This window comes from Rhinatrema bivittatum, chromosome 4 (genome assembly GCF_901001135.1).
Source record: "Rhinatrema bivittatum chromosome 4, aRhiBiv1.1, whole genome shotgun sequence".
In the NCBI taxonomy this organism is placed as follows: domain Eukaryota; kingdom Metazoa; phylum Chordata; class Amphibia; order Gymnophiona; family Rhinatrematidae; genus Rhinatrema; species Rhinatrema bivittatum.
The window spans coordinates 462,680,968-462,702,940 of NC_042618.1; the positions used below are offsets into that span (position 1 = coordinate 462,680,968).

General features: G+C 48.4%; 1 protein-coding gene across 1 annotated transcript in view; it reads left to right on the plus strand.

The window, feature by feature from the left end:
- NAP1L1 (nucleosome assembly protein 1 like 1) overlaps nt 1–21,973 on the plus strand; it is an 81,027-nt gene that overhangs the window by 18,022 nt on the left and 41,032 nt on the right. The window contains 2 exon segments of the mRNA XM_029597147.1: nt 9,279–9,420; nt 16,970–17,054. Coding sequence (XP_029453007.1) covers nt 9,279–9,420; nt 16,970–17,054 — 227 coding nt within the window.

Consider the following 21,973-nt stretch of genomic DNA (forward strand, 5'->3'; position numbering starts at 1 on the left):
TTGGGCGGTCAAAATCCCACTTCTGGAATTTTTGCAGGATGCCTCGAATAAAGTTTTGGCCCTTAACTCCTTGACGGTGCAGGTAGCGTCTCTCTCCTGTTTCAGGGGCAAGGTGAACAGAACCTCCCTGTCAGCTTATTCGACATGGCCTGTTTTCTGAAAGGGCTGAAGCACTTCCAGCCACCCCTACAGTGGTCTGTTCCCTTGTGGAATCTTAATCTAGTATTGTAACTTTTGGCAGGGCCCTCCTTTCGGCTATTGCAGTCTTTCCTTGCATTTATTAACCTTGAAAATGGTGTTCCTGGTGGCTAAATGCCTGGCATGTTGCATCTCTGAAATATAGGCATTGTCAGGAACCGTTCCTCTGGCTGACTCCAGGAGCGTTACAGCTTCGTACTGTTCCTTCCTTCTTGCCCAGGGTAGTCTTAGTTTCATTTGAATCAGTCCATCTCATTACCATCCCTAGATGAGCACAAGGACGCGGAGGAATACCACCTCTGTCACTCGAATGTCAGACTTTAGATGCGGTATCTGGAAGTTTCAGAACTGGTCTGAAACAGTTCTGTATAGTAGTGAATGATATAGATTTAATTGGCATCTCAGAGACATGGTGGAAAGAGAACCAATGGGATAGTGGTATATCGGGGTACAAATTATATTGCAATGACAGAGGAGCATCTTAGTGGCCGGGGGAATGGTTTTTTTTGTATTCTTTTATTGGCATTGTATAACAAACAAACATAGGAGCAATTCATAGTTGCCATGGTTTTCAAGTTGATACAACACCATGCATAACCAAATACAGAAGAAACATCTTGGAATATTTGGGTTTGCATTGCTGTCTCTGGGGGGGGGGGGGGGAAGTTTTTGTTATGTCTGGGATGGCATAGAGTCCAACAGGATAAAGATCCTGCATGAGACTAAATGCATAATCTAATCTTTATGGGTAGAAATCCCTTGTGTGTTGGAAGGGAACAGTGATAGGAGTATACTACTTCCACCTGACCAAAATGGTGAACGACTGACAGTGAATGCTAAGACATTAGGGAAGCTAACCAAACTGGTAGTGCAGTAATGAGATTTCAATTACCCCAATATTGACTGGGTAAGTGAAATGGGGCATACTAGAGTTCCTGGATGGAATAAGACAGTTTAATGGAGCAATTGGTACTGGAACCAACAAGGGGTTAATAAACATGTGGATAAAGGTGAACCAGTAGATGTAGTGTATTTGGATTTTCAGAAGGCGTTTGACAAAGGGCAACCAAAATGATAAAGGGGATGGAACAAATTATTTTTCACTCAACGCACAAAGCTCTGGAATTTGCCAGAGGATGTGGTTAGTGTAGTTAGTGTAGCTGGATTCAAAAAAGGTTTGGATAAGTTCTTGGAGGAGAAGTCCATTAATGGCTATTAATCAAGTTTTACTTAGGGAATAGTCGCTGCTATTAATTGCATCAGTAGCATGGGATCTTCTTAGTGTTTGGGTACTTGCCAGGTTCTTGTGGCCTGGCTTTGGCCTCTGTTGGAAACAGGATGCTGGGCTTGATGGACCCTTGGTCTGACCCAGCATGGCAATTTCTTATGTTCTTACGTAGCAGGAGCAATTTTAATTCTTAGTGGAATGCAGGATTTGGTGAGACATGGTGGGGCTGCTTGGCAATAGTGATCATATGATCACATTTGAATTAATGACTGGAAAGGGGGACAGTAAGTAAATCCACAGCTCTAGTGCTAAACTTTCAAAAAAAAACAAAACTGAGAAAATGAGAACTAGTTAGAAAAAAAAACTGAAAGGTGCAGCTACAAAGATAAAAAGTGTGCAACAGGCATTGTTAAATACCATCCTAGAAGCACAGACAAGATGTAAATCATGCATTAAAGGTGGAAGGAAGGTAAAACTATTACCTGCATGGTAAAAAGTGAGGTGAGATTCTAGCCAAAAGATCTTCATTCAAAAATTGGAAGAAGGATCCATCAGAAGAAAATAGGATAAAGCATTGGCAAGTTAATTGAAAGACATTGATAAGACAGGCTAAGAATTTGAAAAGTTGGCCATAGAGGCAAAAACTCAAACTTTTTTTAAAAACATATCTGAAGCAGAAAGCCTGCCAGGGAGTCTGGACTGTTGTATGATGGAGATAAAGGGGCACTTAGAAGATAAGGCCATTGTGGAAAGATTAAATGATTTCTTTGCTTTGGTGTTTACTAAAGAGGATGTTGGAGAGACCAGTTCTGGAGGTTTTCATGGGTGATTCAGATCAACTGAACCAAATCATGGTGACCCTGGAAGATGTGGTAGGCCTGAATGACAAACTAAATAGTAAATCACTTGGACCAGATATACACCCCAAGGTTCTGAAAAAAAAAAAAGAAATTTGTAACCTTTCATTAAAAACATGTACCTGAAGATTGGAAGATGGCCATTATAACCCCTATATTTAAAAAGGGGTCCAGGGATGATCCAGAAACTATAGACCAGTGAGCCTGACTTCAGTGCTGGGAAAAATTGTGGAGACTGTTAAAGAATAAAATCACAACATTTAGATAAGACATAGTTTGGGACACAGCCAACATGGATTTACCCAAGGGACGTCTTGCCTCAAAAATCATCACACTTTTTTGAAGGGGTGAATAAACATTTGGAACTAGTAGATGTGGTATTTGGATTTTCAGAAGGTGTTTGACAAAGACCCACATGAGAGGCTTCTAAGAACTAAAAAGTCATGGGCTAGGAAGCAATGTCACTCTTGTGGATTGCAAGTTGGTTAAGACAGGAAATAGTAGGATTAAATGGTCAGTTTTCACACTGGAAAAAGGTAAATGGAGTGCCTCAGATCTGTACTTGGGCCAGTGCTTTATAATTTATAAACTATCTGGAAAGGGGTATGACGCGTGAGGTGATCAAATTTGTGGATGACATACAATTATGCAGAGTAGCTAAATCTCAAGCAGATTGTGATGACTTGCAGGAGGACCCTGTGAGACTGGAAGTTTGGACTGCCAAATGGCAGATAAAACTTAATGTGGACAAGTGCATATAGGGAAAAATAACCCTTGCACAATGCAGGTCCTTTCTTAGGAGTTACCATGCAGGAAAGATCTAGGCATCATAGTGGATAATACATTGAAACTGTTGGCTGTGTGTGCTATGGAGATAAAAAAAAAAAGCAAACAGTATTAGAAATTAGGAAGGAAATGGCAAATAAAACGGATGTTGTAATGCCCGTCATTCCATTGTGAGACAGTACCTTGAATACTGTGCAATTCTGGTCATCACATCTTAAAAAGGATATAGTTGCAGTGGAGCATGCTGAGAAGGGTGATCAAAATATGGGGCATGGAAAGGCTAAAGAAGTTAGGGCTGTTCAGTTTGGAGAAGACTGAGGGGGGGATATGATAGTCTACAAAATCATGAAAGAACTTGAACAAGTTAATGTGAATCAGTTATTTACCCTCAGATAATAGGACCAGGGGGCACTCCTTGAAGTTAGCAGGTAGCTCATTTAAACCAATATTTTTTCACTCAGCACATAATTAAGCTCTGGAATTAATTGCCAGAGGATGTGGTTATGGTAGTGTATCTGGGTTTAAAAAAGGTTTGGAGAAGTTCCTAGAGGAAAAATCCATAAACCATTACTGTAATAAGCAATAGTAGCTTGTGTTCTAATGTTTGGGTCCTTGCCAGGTACTTGTGACTTGGATTGGCCACTGCTGGAAACAGGATGCTGGGTTTGATGCACCCTTGGTGTGACCCAGTATGGCATCTTATGTTGTACTCTCTTGTTCATCCTTCATGGTGGAAGGAAGCAGGGCAAACCAGCTTTGTGGACTACCATAGCTTGCTGGATTAAGGAGGTGGAGACAGGAAAGCCATTATCTTCTCAGGTTAAAGCTCATTCCACCAGGGCTCAGGCGCTCTCATGGGCAGAAGTTTGACTGCTGTCTCCCGTCAATATCCACCAAGTGGCGGTGTCCTTGCACACCTCATCCAGGTTCTATCGCCTGGCGTAGAGGCCCAAGAGGACTCACCCTTTGCAAGGGCAGAGTTAACTGGACCACGGGCAGCCTGCTGCCCTGATTGGGGGTAGCTTCTCATTGGTCCTGAGTCCATCTGGCTCTACATGCTAGGAAAGGAAGAAATTTCTTACCTCAATTTCGTTTTTCTTAGTGTAGACAGATGGGTAGCTGAGGGTGGGATGCTGAGTCCAAGGATTTGCCTGTGGAGTGGATATCAATCCAAGAGATTATGGGTAAGCCTTCATCCAGTCCCTAGATCAGGGCACCTATATTCTTAATGTGCTTCAGTGTTTGGTTGTGTACGGTTTAGGTTATCAGTTTTTAATCACATTTTAAGGCTTTTTTTCACTAGTTGGTCCACAGTGGCTTTTGAAGAGAATACTGGAGGGCTGAGGTCACTGCAGGGATGTATGTAGGGTGACATCAGCTTTGAAATCTCTAATCTGGCAGGGGAGCATAACCATTGGTCCGGAGTCATCTGTCTACACTAAGGAAAATGACATTATCAGTTAAGTAATTTCTCTATTGTCACACCATGGCACTTGCATGTTGCTACTTCAGTAACTGTCTATGCTGCTCTTCTACAATTTTAAATCTTTATTGGTTTTCAAAAGCAGTTTCAGCTTTTCTTATTACTGCTATACAGATTTTGAGTGGCTTTTGCACTCCTTTGTAGGGATGGTCATTCATTTGCAATGAAATAAGAATCATCTTTATTTCCTATTTCGTTGCATTTCAGGGTGCTGACAAAATGAAAAACATTTTGTGGTTTTCCTATTTTTTTTGGGGGGGGGGGGGGGGGGAGAAAAGGCACATTTAAAAAAAAAGAAAAAAAAAAAAAAAGAAAAAGCCCCAAACCCACCCTAACCCTTCAAATTTAATTATACCCCCCTCAAGATTTGCCAAAAGTCCCTGGTGGTCCAGCAGAGGTCCTGGGAGCTATCTCCCCTTCTTGGGCCACTGGTGCCATTTTGATTACTGGCAGGCAACTGCCTGAGAGGGGGAGATTGCTCCTGGGACCACCAGGGTGAGGGGATTATAGTTAAATCATTTGAAGGGGTGGGCATTTTTCCCAAAATAGCAATGAAAAAAGTTTTTGGGTTCAAGGAGTGGACCAAAATGGCCCACCCTGGACCCGAAAATGAAACACCAATGAAAAGAAAATGTGTGCACATCCCTTCTCCTTTGTTTTGATTTACACTTTATCTGCCCAGACGGTTTGACAGAAAAGCCAATCGAGTTGAAAACCTTAACATGTCACCTGGGTGAGACCATGGGTGACTTGATCATTTCATTTTCATAGCATTTGGTCCTAACTTCAAGTATTGAACACTGTGTGAAAAGGGATTATACTATATAGTATTTTAACTATACTAATATTGCACTTAAGGAATATGTTAGCTTTAAGTGTAAGTCTGTTAAATTTAGAATGTTTAATGTTCAGTGATGTCCTATGTCCACTACTGGAAATCTTAAATCTTCATAGCTAGGTTGGTATTCTAGCTCTCAGCATCAAGCATTTCCTAGTATGCTGTGTTTTGTCTGAATAACCCTTGTAGATCTTGCAGGACAAGCTTTCCTCTCTTCTGCAGTCTTAACTTGACGATCATTCTGTAGGGAGCTATGATCTGCTATGTTTCTGCTTAAGATGGCTGTTTACATAACAGGAACATCATTGTTTTTCTCATATGAATCTTTAGACCAGATACTGGAATTTTACCTATCATACAACTCTCCTCCCAGTTTAAGAAATATTTTCTGAACTCGACCTATTGAAAGCATTTTTTAGCAACCTGAAATTTTAACTCTTAATTTGTTTATATGCTTTCATACCTGACCACTAGAACAGGTTAGGGTCCAATACAAGGCGTTATGTATCTTACATAAAGCAGTTCATAATGAAAATGTTGAATGGCTAAATGCAGTAATAAGACTACACACACACCATAGAGAAATTTAAGATCTGCCAATAAAGGACTTCTATCTATTCAATCATTGGTATCAGCAAGTTAACATCTGTAAGGGAAAGAGCTCTGACACTGGCTGGACCAACAATTTGGAACAAACTGCCTATAGAGTTAAGATTAGAAACTAACCGGAGACAATTTAAGAAAATTAAAATCTGGCTATACAAGCAAGCCTTTGATACAGACAAAATAGAGACCAAATAAGTATTTTCAGTATCAACTTAGAATATACCATGCAGCATAAGCTTTTGAACTGCTAATGATATGAATGTTTAGATGAATGAGAAACTTGATTTTAAATTGTAATTTTTGTTTAATTTTAAGAATGATGCTTTTGATTTCTGTACTGTTTTTGTTAGATATTGACAAATACTGTAAACCATTATGATGGTTTAAGCCAAATAGTATATAAGTTTTTTTATTTAAAGATTTTTATTGACTCAAACAGGTAAATGTATACAGCAAATGAGCCGAGAAAATAGAGAAACGTGTGTACATAAACCGTCAGAGCATGTTTTTCAACAAGGAATGCATGTGACTAGTTGCATAATGTACCATACAAAACATATTCCCTTTCACCCCCTCCCCCCTTGCAACGCAAGTACAAAAATGAGTATGGGTCCGTGAGTCATCCCGTCTGACATCCGTCCCCATGAAGGTAGCAGATGCCAGGCGAAACAAAGGTAGTCGAGACTGTATGCACTGAAGGTATAACAATAAAGAGGTAAAGGGAAATAAGTCAAAGGGCGTCACTAATCAATCTGTAGCAGTGTCTATTCAGGCGATGTAATAGGTAATCCCCTAACAAGAGCTAGGTGAGTCAAGAGTTCCCAACCACCTAATATAAGGAGCCCAAACTTTCTGAAAGGCTCCTAGTCTGTTGCGATGCACTGCCGTGAGGCGACCCAGCTGATAAGTGTGCAGGCGCGCTTGCCCTTGGCCCAAACTAGGTGGACTCTGCTGCTTCCAAAGCTTAGCTACCTCCGAGTGCGCTGCTATACAGACACTCTGGACCTTATCCAAATCATCAATAGGTTATATAAGTTTTTTTTTAAATAAACAAATAGTCTGGTACTGTAGGGAATTCCTGGTCCCCAGAAGCCTTTCATTAAGTCTTCACCTGAGGCAGTGGAGGGTGAAGTGAGGTGATCAAATTTTCTGATACAAAATTATTCAAAGTTAAATCACAAGAGGACTTTGTAAGACTGCACTTGTCCACATTGGGCATCCAAATGGAAGACGACTTAAAGTGCGTGTAGAGAAAAACCCAAAATATAGCTCCACATTGGAGTCACAAAATTCTCCATAGCACACACAGCCAACAGTTTCAATGTATTATCCACTATGATGCCTAGATCTTTCCTGCATGGTAACTCCTAAGAAAGGACCTGCATTGTGCAAGGGTTATTTTTCCCTATATGCACTTGTCCACATTAAGTTTTATCTGCCATTTGGCAGTCCAAACTTCCAGTCTCACAGGGTCCTCCTGCAAGTCATCAATCCAAGGAAAAGGATCTAAGCGTTGTGGTTATGTTAATCCTTAAGAGTCTGGCTAAGAAAGCAAATAAAATGCTTGGCATTAATAGGAAAGGAATGAATAAAACAATATCATGCCTCTGCATTGCTCCACAATCTTGTGTGCATTTTTGATCACTCTTTTGATCACACTTCAAAAACGTTATAGTGGAATTAGAAAAATGCAGAGAAGGGTGACCAAAATGATGGGGGATGGAATAACTCCCCTATGAGGAAAAGCTAGAGGTTATGGTGGTTCAGCTTAGAGGGGAGATATGATAGAAGTGTATAAAATGGAGTGGAAATGGTAAATGCAAGTGTTCGTACTTTCAAAAAGTACAGACTAGGGGATCTGCAGTGAAGTTACTAGGTGATATTTTTTGCTATTTGTCTTAAATGTATATATAGTTTTTATACTCTTGAGTATAATTAAATTCTGGAATTCATTGCCAGAGGATATGATTAAAGCTGTTCCCATAGCTGGGTTTAAAAGGTTTATATACTTTTCTGGAAGAAAAGTCCATAAAACTTTAAGGTGGACTGGGGAAATCAATTGATAGCCCAGGGATAAGCTGCATGGAATCTATTGACCTTTTGGGATCCTACCAGGTACTTGTGACCTGGATTGGCCATTGTTGGAAACAGGATACTGGGCTTGATGGACCTTTGGTCTGACCCAATATGGCAAATCTTATGGTACTTGGGTGCTGTACCCTGATCAATGTCTTTAATGGTCCCATTCCTTTATGTGATGATCCCCTCCTTAGCCACTGGATGGAGCTTCTCTGATTTGGGAGTTGAGGAATGTTGGTGTCTTGTAAGACATGCATACAAAGCTGAACAGTTTGCAAGTTATAGACTTAAGGTCCCTCTTTGCCAGAGCCCATACTTATCTACTAGGCAGCTCCTTCATTGGGACAGAATTCTGTGGAAGATGAAGTGGATTCAAGTGTAAGTGTTTTTAATTCCCAGTTCATCAGGTCAAACTCAAAGGACTACGGTGTCCTGGCCCGAAATCCTCAGCTTGAACACTACTTGTGGCCAGCCAATCTTTTCTAGGATGGGCATCTTTCTGATTTCTTGGAGATGTGGATCTGCCTTGCCGGCTGGATACAGACCCTCTGCTCTGCTGTAGACTAGTGGTCTTGTAGTTCTCTGCTGTGTTAAAGCAGACTGGAGAGTTTCTGATTAAGGCAGACTAGGATGCTTGGGACAGACTTAAATAGTATTAACAATAAAGCAAAAACTTAAACTAGTCACAAAATTCTCTACATTGTTCCCATTCATTAGGGCTTCCCTTAAAGAATGTGCTATCACTTTCCCTAACTTGTTATGTAGTGTATACACTGGGCTTAAACACATCCTCTGTAGCTGCTGTGCAAAGGAGACTTGACTTCCACTTCAAGAGCTCTCTGCTAAAACATTTGGCAGTCTAACTTCTAGACTGTTAAAAATTCACTGCTTCTAACAGTCGGACTATGAAGCTGGCTAATGAGTTTAATCCAATTAAGTTGAACAGCCCAACTACCATTTCAATGAAAGATCTGACTTCCCTGCTTGCACACTGGGTGAGACTTGGTTAGTATTGATACAAGGCAGGTGGCAAACCTTAAGGTCTCGCACCTTATGACGTCTACCATCAATGTCATGAATACAGAAAAGCAATCTTTCAGTGCTGTATCGGGAATTGTTATGAAGCAGTCTGACCTAGGAGTTGAATGTGTGTAGAATCCAAGCCACATTTGATTTCTGACTATGCTATATTTGATCTTTCAGTTTGCCTAAAGTAGTTAAGAGGCGGGTGAATGCACTCAAGAATCTTCAGGTTAAGTGTGCCCAAATTGAAGCCAAGTTCTATGAGGAAGTTCACGAGTTGGAACGAAAATATGCTGCTCTTTATCAACCCTTATATGATAAGGTAATATATTCTGTAACCTTTTGAATATTGTGTGGCTCTGTGAATGGCATATTGCAGCAAAACCCTTTAATGTTAAGCTTTCAGTGCACCTAAATGAAAGCAGTATATAGTAAGACTTCTGCCACCGCTTTGGTTTTCCAGCTTAGTCTGAACCAGGCATGGGATCCTGCACCATGAGCTTTCATGGTTACCCAGGGATTTTTCCTGTATATTCACATCACAGCCCAGTTATTGGAGTGATGATCCTTTTGTCAAGGCAGATCCCCCTTTCCCCTTTCAGAACCCTGCAGTTATGAGCCTTAAATCTAGCAGCAAATCCAGCACCAGTTATCACCACTGCAACAACTGGGATGCCCTCCTAGGGACTTTAAATGTTGCCTCTGCAGCATCTCCAGGTAACATAGACAACAGAAGACCTGAGCTGGAAAGCAGGCATGGCGTTTCCAAACTAGCCCAAACATCCTGCTTTCTACTAATATACAGTAAAGACAGTATGCACAAGAAGCCTGTTATGGAAAGGCTTGTTACCAGGTGAGATGAGCTGCTTAACTTTCTAAAACAGCTGATGTTCAGCTCCCTCTTAAGGCTGCAGATATGTTCAATATTATGTCCAGTCTCTTTTAGAGAATACTGAAAGGCTAAGATCACTGCAGGGGTATATCTAGGGTGTGACCACAGCTTTGACTCAGTCTCCATCTGCTGGCAGGGGAGCATAACCATTGGTCTTGAGTCTGTCTACAGTATAATATGGGCATCCAGGACCTCACTCACTCACAACCGCCCTTTGTACAAACTGACACCACAAAAGATTGGGTAAAAACAGGGCCGCAGCTTTATTGACCAGGAGACCCGAGCCTTATAACATTTAATGCTTAACAATAACTTATCCCAACATCCCCCATTGACCGCCGCCTTTCAGCCAAGCGGTCAATACCAGCCAACCGACTCAAACACCCCCACCGGCCCCTACACCAAGATCAGACCTCCGCCGCCATTAAGCAAGAGGTTCATCCGGTGGACTCCCGCCGCTGGCGAGCAAGGAATCAGGCCAATGCGGCCCCCGCCTTCTCCTAGCAAGGGGCCTTCCACTCAGACAATAGCCCCCAGTTGCCCCCCCCTTTAATGGCGACCAACTTTACATAATAATTGACTTGCATTGGCTCGGGCCATCCGCCATAGACACGGGTAAAACAAACCCGTGACCCCCCAAAGATGCGGACCCAATCACCGGGGAAAAATGTCCTCCAAGGCTTCCTGTATGGAATTCAAAAAGAGATCCATGCCAAGGAATGATAAGTGCACCCCGTCTTTACCAAAAAGACCTGAGGAGGAACCCCAAGACCATTCGTAACGAATGTGCCTGCCTCCCACCCTTTCTAACCAGGACCCAATCTGTTGGTTGGCCTTAGCTCTACTCCTCCTCCAAATGACCCTAGGCGCCTCAGCGGGTCGCAGGATGATATCCGACCACAAAAGAACCGTGGACGGCAACAAAAGGGACACTGCCATCAAATCGCTACGCACCATACCAATAAACTGCCTGCTGGACATCTTTCCCCAATCATTCCCCCCAAGGTGAATTACCACCGCTTGCGGAGGACCCAACCGATCCCGCTCCCGCCGCACACACGCAAGCAAGTCACCCCAAACCATACCCCTCCTCCCCAACCAAAACACCGTCACCCCCCTGCGTTGTAACTCCAGATGGGGCCCATAAGGACGTCCGCACGCATGCTTATGCGCCCAGTGGGTATACGAGTGGCCGATGATCCACGCGGACTTCCCAGCAGGCACCGCACCTGAAAAGAAAACAAAGGTAACTACTGCTCACGGCTGGGGCGGCCTGGAACGCACATAACCCCTGTACGCCCTGGAACGCCACCTGCCAATCCTACAGATGACTCCCTCCGGCAACCCCGCCTCTGAAGCAGCCGTAGCCGCCCCAATACGGAAGGAATGCGTCCCGAAGGACCGAGCGTCGAGCCCCACGGCAGTCAAGGCGGAACGAAGAACCATCTCAAACTGATACTTCGTCAGTGGCCGCATATCGGCATGAACCAAAAATTGGACCGCACCCCAAGCCCGAACAAGGCAGTACCGCGCCGCGTTAGCCACCGGGCAAGTACGCAAACCCGGAACCGCCTGTAACACCACCGAAGAACCACGGCCACGCTGATCCGTCTTGGACCGTGGTATGCGAATGGCAACCGAGGAAGTGGTGACCACCACATGCGCAGCCAAGAGGCCGGGAAACTCCACACTGGACGCCGACCGAGCAACCAGCTCACTTACCCGGAAAGCGCCGAAAAAGGCCCAGACGAATGCCGTCCGAAACAGAACGGTTTCATAAGGAGAAGAACAGACCCCCGCTAACGACTCCCAGAGCAGCACCAAGATATCATGCGTAATCGGCCACCGTCTATCCACCGGCCTCGCCGAACACCGGGACCAGCCCAACAACAACCGCCGCACCAGGAACCGCCCAGAGGGGAATCCCCACCCATGCGCTCGCATGAAGAAGGAGAACCCGGCCAACTGCCGAGTCACAGCCGCCCGAGAACCACCCAGGCGCCGGGCCTCCTCCAAGAAAAGCAAAACCAAGCCATCCGATACCGGGCCCCCCGCCCAACCAACAGAAGAAAGAAATTCAACCACCTTGCGCGCCCCACCCACGTAAGCAGACCACGTGGAGGGCGCCAGCGAAGACCTCAGCAACATCCAGGCTTCCGGGAACCAAATTTCCAAAGGAAAGACGGCACCGAAGTCCCGCGAAGATCCGCATCCGGGGCCAATTCTCGGAACAAGTCCCACTTAAAACGAGAGAGAGTCAGCGATAGTGTTAACAGCACCAGGAACATGCCGAGCCCAAACAGTCACATTGAGAGACATGCAACGCAACACCAACTCCCGTAAGAGGTCCGACACCAACAGGCACTTAGCGGACCTCCTATTGATCACCTCCACCACCCCCAGATTATCGCACCAGAATACGACTCTCTTCCCAGTCAACCGCTCGCCCCAGATATGAAGGGCCACCACAATAGGAAAGAGCTCCAGGAAGGTGATGTTCCTCGTTACCCCAGACTGAGCCCAAGCGTCCGGCCACGCCGCAGCACACCAAGACCCCCGAAAATACGCCCCAAAGCCCGCCGACCCCGCCGCATCGGTGTACAGCTCCAGAGCAAAATTGGATGTGGGGTCCGTCTGCCAGAATTCCGATCCATTGAAATCCACCAAAAATCCGTCCCACACACGCAAGTCCGCCCGCATCGGCGCAGTCACCCGAATCCTATGATGCCTACGGAGCACGCCAGCCATAGCCGCAGACAGCCGTCGCAAGAAGACCCGACCCATGTGGATCACCCTGCACGCGAAATTAAGGCTCCCTACCAAGGACTGCAACTCTACCAGGGACAACTTAGGCCGCTCCACCGCCCTCCGTACCAACTCCCGCAGCCTCCGCACCTTGTCATCCGGCAAACGCGAACGCATGGCTACGGAATCCAACTCGATGCCCAGGAAGACCAGACGAGAGCACGGGCCTTCCGTCTTACCGGACGCCAGCGGCAGACCAAAATCCCTGGCTACCCCTTGGAAACAGCGCAACAAGATGGCACAGTCCAATGTGCCTGCTCGCCCCACAAAGAGGAAATCATCCAAGTAATGCACAATACCTTGCGACCCTGACCGTACCTCCACGACCCAGTGAATGAAGGAACTAAAAGCCTCAAAGTACGCACAGGCGATGGAACAGCCCATGGGCATACACTTGTCAAAATAAAACCGGTGATTAAAACGAAAACCCAGGAGACGAAAACACCCCGGGTGAACAGGCAACAGCCGAAAAGCGGATTCCACATCCACCTTGGCCATCAAGGCGCCCAAGCCACACCTCCGAACCCTGCGCACGGCCGAATCAAAGGAAGCGTAGCGAACCGCACACAAATCCCTTGGAATACAATCGTTAACCGACCCCCCAGCCGGGAACGAGAGATTATGTATTAGGCGGTATTTACCCGCTTCACGCTTCGGAACAATTGCCAAGGGGGACCAAATCATATCGGGCAACGGGGGCTCCTCAAAGGGGCCCGCTATCCTACCTAGCTCAATTTCCGAGTGCAACTTGGCCGTCACCACCGGCAACAACCGAGTCACCGTAGGACAAGAGATCCCCCCACCCACCAACCCCTGCTCCGCACACGGAATAGTAAATCCCCCAGAGAACCCGTCAAAAAGGAGCCGAGCCACCTCCGGCTTGGGGTAAGCCCGCAACCAGGGAACCAACGCCTCAACCCTGATCGGAGTGGCCGCCCTAGCAAAGGTGTTACTTACCAGGGGCTTTGGGTCCCGGGGGAACCCCCCCTCCCTCCCCTTGTCGCCGTCCGCAGCGAGAGGAGGGGTGACCAGCCCCACAGGAGGCGCACACGTGCCGGAACTTACAATCCGGGAAAAGACAGGACGACCTATTAAACCGCCAGCAGACATCACCGGTCCCGACAGTCTGCCGCCCCGCTCCAGCCGCGGGAGGCCCCGAACGAAAAGGCCGACCAGAACTACCGCCCTGCAGTCCCGAACTAACAGGAGTCTTGGACGTCATCTGCGTCAGCCAAAGGCCCACATCCTGCGTACCCCAAGTCATGAACTTGTTACCCTCCATCCGATCCCGGAACCGCTCGTCGTAGTTCAACCACGACCAACCCTCGTACGTTTTGCTGGCGGCCAGAATGGCGTCACCATACGCCAGCAAGGGACCGTACTGTTTAGGGTCCCGGTGCCCTATGACGCTGGCCAAACGCAAAAAAGCCCGCATCCAATTATGGACATTTCTGGCCACCGTAGGATGCGCCCCGGGAAAACGATCCCCGGTCTTCCTCTTCTTCTTCCCCTTCCTCCGACCCCTACGACCCTCCATGAGCCGGAAAATATCAATAAACTTTCTGCCGTAAATTTTCTTCCTAAGGCTCCGGGGAACCTCCTCCCATAACTCCGTAAGGGCCACCAAAGCAGGCGGGTTCCTATCAGAGGCCGCACTCGGCGCCCCAGCGCCCATGGACTGACCCGAATCAGAAGAGTCGGACGAGGAGGAGGAGGAAGACGAGGTAGACGCAGACGAACTCGAGCGCCCTCGCTTTTTTCTCCCTTTTCCCTTCTTGCGCCCCGCAGCCACGCCCGCGTCGTCCCCCCCTCGGACTGGCGCCACCCCCCCCCGCACCTAACGCCCCCACCCCTCCATCCTCCAAGGCACCCACCGACACCCTCTCCCCTTCCCGAGGAAAGATAACCAACTCACCCTGAGGAAGCCGCTCCTCCTCCGCAGCACCGACAGGCCCCTCCGGCGCCCGAGGCATACCGCGCTCAGCTGACACCGCTGCCGTCCGCCAAGCCTCCCGCTGCGAAGGGCCAGGAGCATCCCACTGGCCCTCGTCCCACTCCTCCTGCGGAGAAAGAATACCAGACACCAGCGGAGATACCCCTCCGGGAGCGAGACCCGGGGCATCAACAGCAACGCCCCCGACCTCCACCGAGGCGGCCCAGGACCCCCCCAGCCCCACCGGCCCACCCGAGCCAGCCCCAAAACCCCGGCCAAGCGGCCCCGGCCTGCCCCGCCCCCGAGGCAACTCCAGAAGGCCAGAACTCTCCACTCCACTCTCATCAGACCCCGACACCCCGCAAGGCACAACCCAAAGCGCACCCCCCCGAGGCCGGGAAGGCAGACCCAAAGCTCCCCCACCACCGCCCACAGAAACCCCGCGCCCCTGTACTGCAGCCCCCCCAACCGGCGCCCGCCACCCCCTATCTGCCCCGCGAAGAGAACCACTACCAAAACCCTGCAACCGGGCACCCCGGGACCGCCCCCTACCGGACTGAGACACAGGCCTACCAGGCTCCCCAGGGAAAATGACCCCCGGAACCCCCGATAGACCCACCAAAACCGGCTCAGGAAGCCCCCCCTCAATGCGCCCCCGGCCACCAGACCCCACCCCAGCCCCCCTCACCGCCCAAAGGCCCAGCCCCCCCCACAAAAGCCAAAGCACCCATCCTACCCCGGGGACGGGATCGGGAAACACGAGCCCCCCTGCCCCTACTCAGCCCCCTGCCCAACACAGGAAAGACGGACACCAAGGACCCCACCGCATCCGCGGACTCAGCACCAGGAAGCAGAAGGGGAACTGTGGAAACCCCCCCCCCCCCTGCCACCTCGGACCCCACCAAACCCCCGAGCACTCACCCGACTGGTCCCGGACCCTGCAGCAGGCCGGCCCGGCATCAGGATAGGCAGACCGAATTCCTCCTCATCTCCAGGGACCCAGGCAGCCTCCTCCGAATCCATGAGGACAACCAGCGAGTCAGCCCAGCGCCCAGAATACACACACAAGCCGGCAGCCCCCGGCTCCCCAGCGACCTGTTCCTCCGGATCACGAACAGCACACCAGACGACAGACCACAAGAACTGGCGCTGAGGGAACGAGACGAGCGCTAATCTCCCACGGTCAACCGAGGACCAAGCCCGCCCCGCACAAAAACCTGCACGGCACCAAAAAACCCCCGTGCAGCACAAAAACGAAGCCTGCCGCTCAGAAGCCACGAGCAACTGAGCAAGCCGGCTCAACGCCCGCATAAACCCCCCCCCGGAGACCCTTGCAGCCCCAATCCCTGCCCGCCAAACAGCTTTGTCCCGCCCCCCCCACAGCCAATTAACCCCCCTACTTCCCGGCTCGAACGCACGTGCTCTCATGCACACGTGCGCTCGCACCCAGCCCGTGCCCCTACCCCCGCCTAGCTGTCGCCGCCCCGCGACCTTCTGCTGACCCCTCCCCCCCCCACATCCTGGCCTCTCAGGTGCCCACCGGGCACTCTGACTCGGCCCGTACCTGCCTTTATTCGTGGGCCTGGGCCCACATTACCCCGGCCGACCGGACACTGCGATCCGGTCGGCCTTTCAAAACAATGATCAGATAAGTAATTTCTCCAATGAATAGGGATGTACACTTATTTTGACAGATGAAACAGTTTCATTTCATGTCATTCAAAATGAAATGTATCAATTTGGTTTTTGTGCATGCTCTTTGTGTTTGAAAATTGCAGACTGCATGAAGGAAGACAAAAAATTGAAATCTGTCCTGTCCACAAAACTGAAAATCAGTGTGCACATAGCCTTAGTGAAGAGCAGGTGCCATGTACCTGCCTTTAGAAAGGAAGCAGAATGCTAGGCCAATATTCAGAAGCCATTTAAACAGATATGTTTGTCTAAATGGCATATCTGGCCACTTGTTGGCTATAATTTAGCCAGATAAAAAGTGCATTTTGGGGTGTTTCCTAATTCCTAGGTTTTATCCATGTAGCCAGATCACTTTAAGCTCTTATATTCATTGGTATGTTTATCCCACTGAATCAATGGGTTGATATCTGGTCTACTTTAGCCAAATAAGCTGTCTACTAAATGGCCTATTGAATATTGACCTGTAGGTGTTAAAGGTGGTATTTATTGCCTCTTTATAGGGAGGTGTAAGTAATGTGTAAGCTATCAGATATACTTTTTTTTTTCCAGAGAAGTGAAATCATCAATGCTGTTTATGAGCCCACAGAAGAAGAATGTGAATGGAAAACAGATGAAGAGGAAGAAATTTCGGTAAGCACATAAAATAAAATGTAAAATGTGCAATACTGAACATTGCCCCCCAAACCTAACTGACCAGAACTTAGGTGATCCAAAGTATCCAAGAAACAGCCACATTCCCAGTATGTCTTAGCCTGAAATTTACCCATGTAACTGGTTTAAAATCTGCCTCCAGGCAGGTTAAGGACATAACTTGCCATGCTGGGTCAGACCAAGGGTCCATCAAGCCCAGCATCCTGTTTCCAACAGAGGCCAAACCAGGCCACAAGAACCTGGCAATTACCCAAACACTAAGAAGATCCCATGCTACTGATGCAATTAATAGCAGTGGCTATTCCCTAAGTAAACTTGATTAATAGCTGTTTATGGACTTCTCCTCCAAGAACTTATCCAAACCTTTTTTGAACCCAGCTACACTAACTGCACTAACCACATCCTCTGGCAACAAATTCCAGAGCTTTAGTGTGCATTGAGTGAGAATTTTCTCTGATTAGTTTTAAATGTGCTACTTGCTAACTTCATGGAATGCACCTAGTCCTTCTATTATTTGAAAGTGTAAATAAGATTCACATCTACTCATTCAAGACCTCTCATGATCTTCTGGATTTTGGACAGAAGGTGCAGCTTAGCATTGTAATTCAAAATCCTATTTCTACCTGTTTCAAAATGACACTCCCTAAATTAACATTGAGACTCATTACATTTCAGGTAGTATAACATTTCTAGATGTACATAAGTTTCTCACAGGACAAGCAGGATGGTTGTCCTCACAAATGGGTGACATCGAGGATGGAGCCCACCACGGAAAACTTCTGTCAAAGTTTAAACAGAACTTTGACTGGCCCCTACTGGGCATGCCCAGCAAGGCACTGACCCTGCAGCCAGCAGGGGTCTCCCTTCAGTCTTCTTTTTTCCGCACAGCAGTTGCCACGCGGTGAAAGGAGCTCCCTTACCACGTTCCTGACAGGAATTCGGTACTTTTCTTTCCGAAGAAAATTTGCCCCTCAGGGGTCTCCCTTCGACAAATTTTTGTCACCTTCGCGGAAACCGGTAAGTTTTTTGCCTTTTTTCCTCGACTACCGTCTAATTTGGCCCTCGAGGCCTGTTGGCACTTACCGAGCCCGCGACTAAATTTGGCCTTAAGCCATGGCGACGGGGTTCCGTCGATGTCCGGATTGTACCCGGACTATGTCAATCACAGACCCCCATAGGGTTTGTGTTTGGGTAGTGAGCATGATGTCCTGACTTGCACCAAATGTGCCCTAATGACACCTAAGGGTCGCAAGGCCAGGATGGAGAAGATGGGGCTCCTCTTCCATGCACCCACCCCAACGCCATCGATAGCATCGACGTCATCAGAACCGGCACCGTCGAAGTTGCACCACCATCGTCAACCCTCCGGTGACCGTCCACAATCGATGACTTCTCGGCCGTCGACTCCTGTCCCCTCCCCGGATGGGCGAGGAGACCGGAAGGACAAGCATCGCCATCGACGGCACAAGTCTCGGCCTGTCGAGGATCCACAGTCATCGACCTCTGAACAGGCCGGACCACCGACTAAGAGGCCTCGATCAGACTTGGCACCGTCCACGTCTCGTTCGCAGGCATCGAGGAAACCCTCACCCTCTCGGGGTGTGGGAGCCGTGATCCCACCGGTTACAGTGGTCCCTCCGGCTCTGCCTCAGCCTCCCTCTCCCGTCGAGCCGGGTATTGTTACCCCTGGTCTCCGGGCTGAACTGGACCGGCTGGTCCAGGAGGCCATCGAGAAAGCGATGCAAAGATTCCAACCTCCATTGGCACCGATTCCGGCACCGCCACCGGCATCGACCCCGGCACCGACTCCGCCACCGAGGAAGGAACCGACCACCGAACCTTTGGTGGAAGCGCTGGCACCGCTACTACAACGTATGGAGGCACTTGTACATGCCCTTCCATCGATGATTCCAGTAGCACCGACAGCGCCATCGTCTCCGACTGGATTTTCATCGGCGGGAGAAACACCGTTCCTGATTCCCCCTTCCGGGGTGGTCCCATCGGTGCCTTCTCGTATATCTCCACCGATTTATCCTTTGGCTCCATCGGTTCCAAGACCGGCACCGACTCCATCGGCAGCACCGAAACCCTCGATGCCGTTCCCAGTACCGATTGTACCACCGGTTCCTCCAAGGTTTCCTTCGATGCCTTCGGATCCTCAACCAGGTCCATCGGGGCTTCAACCCCCAAGTGATCCCTATGATACCTGGGGTGATGATACATCTTCTGACACAGATTTACCATCACCGCCTTCTCCTACAGAGAGTAGAAAAAGATCTCCTCCAGAGGATCTCTCCTTTATTAATTTTGTAAAGGAGATGTCCGAAATTGTACCTTTTCAGCTGCAATCTGAGACCGATGACAGACACCAGATGATGGAACTGCTTCAATTTTTGGACGCTCCAAAAATCATCGCTTCCATCCCCATTCACCAGGTGTTTCTCGATCTCTTAAAGAAAAACTGGGAATCTCCTTCATCTGTATCACCAGTTAACAAGAAGGCTGACTCCACATACCTCGTCCAGTCAGCACCAGGCTTTCAAAAGCCTCAACTGGATCATCGCTCTGTTGTGGTTGAGTCCGCACAAAGAAAGGCCAAGCGTCTAAAGCCACACTCCTCCACTCCGCCGGTCAAGGACAATAAATTCCTGGACAGTGTGGGACGGAAAGTGTACCATATAGCTATGCTGATTTCTCGCATAGCCTCATATCAACTCTACATGACGCAATATAACAGAGCCATCCTTAAACAGATGCAAGATTTTGCTGACACATTACCTGACCAATACCAGCCACAGCTTCAGGCCCTTCTTAACAAAGGGTTTGAAGCAGGGAAGCATGAGATCAGAACGGCTTATGACATCTTCGATGCCTCCACAAAGGTTTCAGCTACTGCCATTTCGGCCAGACGTTGGGCTTGGTTAAAGTCATCCAACCTTCGCCCAGAGGTCCAGGATCGTTTAGCAGATTTACCCTGCTTAGGGGACAACTTGTTTGGAGAACAAATTCAGCAAATTGTAGCTGAATTGAAAGATCACCACGAGACGTTAAAACAACTTTCTTCTGTTCCATCTGAGGTTTCCTCCAAACAACCACTTAAGAAGGACTCTAAGAAGTCGTTCTTTCGGCCACGCCGTTACTACCCTCCATCGGCCAGGCCTCGTCCAGCTCGATCCTCTACTAGGCCTCAGCCGCGTCAGCCTAGGAAACAAAGGCCTACTGTAGCCCCTCCTCCTGGGCCTGCGGCTGGCCTTTGACTCCCCTGTAGAGAACACTTGCCAAACCCCTCTTCCAGACATTCCTGTAGGAGGTCGACTGTACCATTTTCTACAACCTTGGTTGCAGATCACCTCAGATCAGTGGGTGCTAACAATTATTGCACAGAGTTACCACCTCAACTTCATAACTCTTCCGGCAGACTCCCCGCCTCTTCAAGCGTGGAGTCTATCCACCCATTTGGCTCAATTACAACAGGAAGTATCTCTTCTTCTGCAATCAAATGCTATAGAACCCGTTCCTCCCTCTCAACGAGGCAAGGGATTCTATTCCAGATACTTCCTAATACCAAAGAAATCAGGGGGACTACGTCCCATTTTGGACCTTCGAGCCCTCAACAAATACCTTCAAAAAGAGAAGTTCAAAATGGTAACCCTAGGCGCGCTGCTCCCTCTGCTACAAAGAGGGGATTGGCTGTGCTCTCTTGACCTCAAGGACGCTTATACCCACATTGCGATCACATAATCCCATCGCAAATATCTGCGGTTTCTAGTAGGCCACGACCATTATCAATACCGTGTCCTACCTTTCGGTCTGGCTTCTGCCCCACGAGTCTTTACCAAATGTCTCGTAGTGGTAGCAGCATTCCTAAGGAAGGAAGGTGTCCACGTCTACCCCTACCTGGACGATTGGCTAATCAGGGCCTCCACCCAACAGATAGCTCAATCCTCCCTAAAATTGACAATTCAAACACTCCTTTCCTTAGGGTTTCTTGTCAATTACGAGAAATCTTGTTTAGTCCCGTCTCAAACCTTATCCTTCATTGGGGCAGACTTGGACACCTTACAGGCAAAGGCTTACCTTCCTCTTCAGAGGGTCCACACCCTAATATCCCTGGCTCGCCAGCTCCAGTCTCAGAACACTGCCTCGGCTCGCCAGTTCCTCATTCTCCTAGGACACATGGCATCCTCGGTTCAAGTCACTCCCATGACCCGACTAGCCATGAGAGTAACACAATGGACTCTATGACACCAATGGATTCAAGCTTTTCAGCCTCTGTCCTCCATAGTCACACAAGCGCTGCGCCTATCCTTAACCTGGTGGACGACTCAGGTCAACCTCCTTCAGGGCTTACCTTTTCTTCCACCGGATCCGCAAGTAATCCTAACCACCGACGCTTCTCACATCGGTTGGGGAGCCCATGTGGACGACTTCCAAACCCAAGGGTTATGGTCCAAAGAGGAAGCCGAACACCAGATCAATTTCCTGGAACTTCGAGCAATCCGCTATGCGCTCCGAACTTTCAAAGATCATCTATTTCATCAGATAATCTTAATCCAGACGGACAACCAAGTGGCCATGTGGTACATAAACAAGCAGGGAGGCACAGGCTCCTTCCTTCTGTGTCAGGAAGCTGCGCAGATCTGGGCGGAAGCCCTCTCCCACTCCATGTACCTCAGGGCCACTTACCTGCCGGGAGTAGACAATGTATTGGCAGACCAGCTGAGCCGTGTCTTCCAACCACACGAGTGGTCACTCGATCCTCTGGTAGCGACCTCTCTGTTTCACAAGTGGGGTTCTCCCCGCATAGACCTCTTTGCGTCCCCTCAGAACCACAAAGTTGACGATTACTGCTCTCTCATTCGGAGCCAGCACTCTCGGCCGAGAGATGCATTCTCCCTCAAG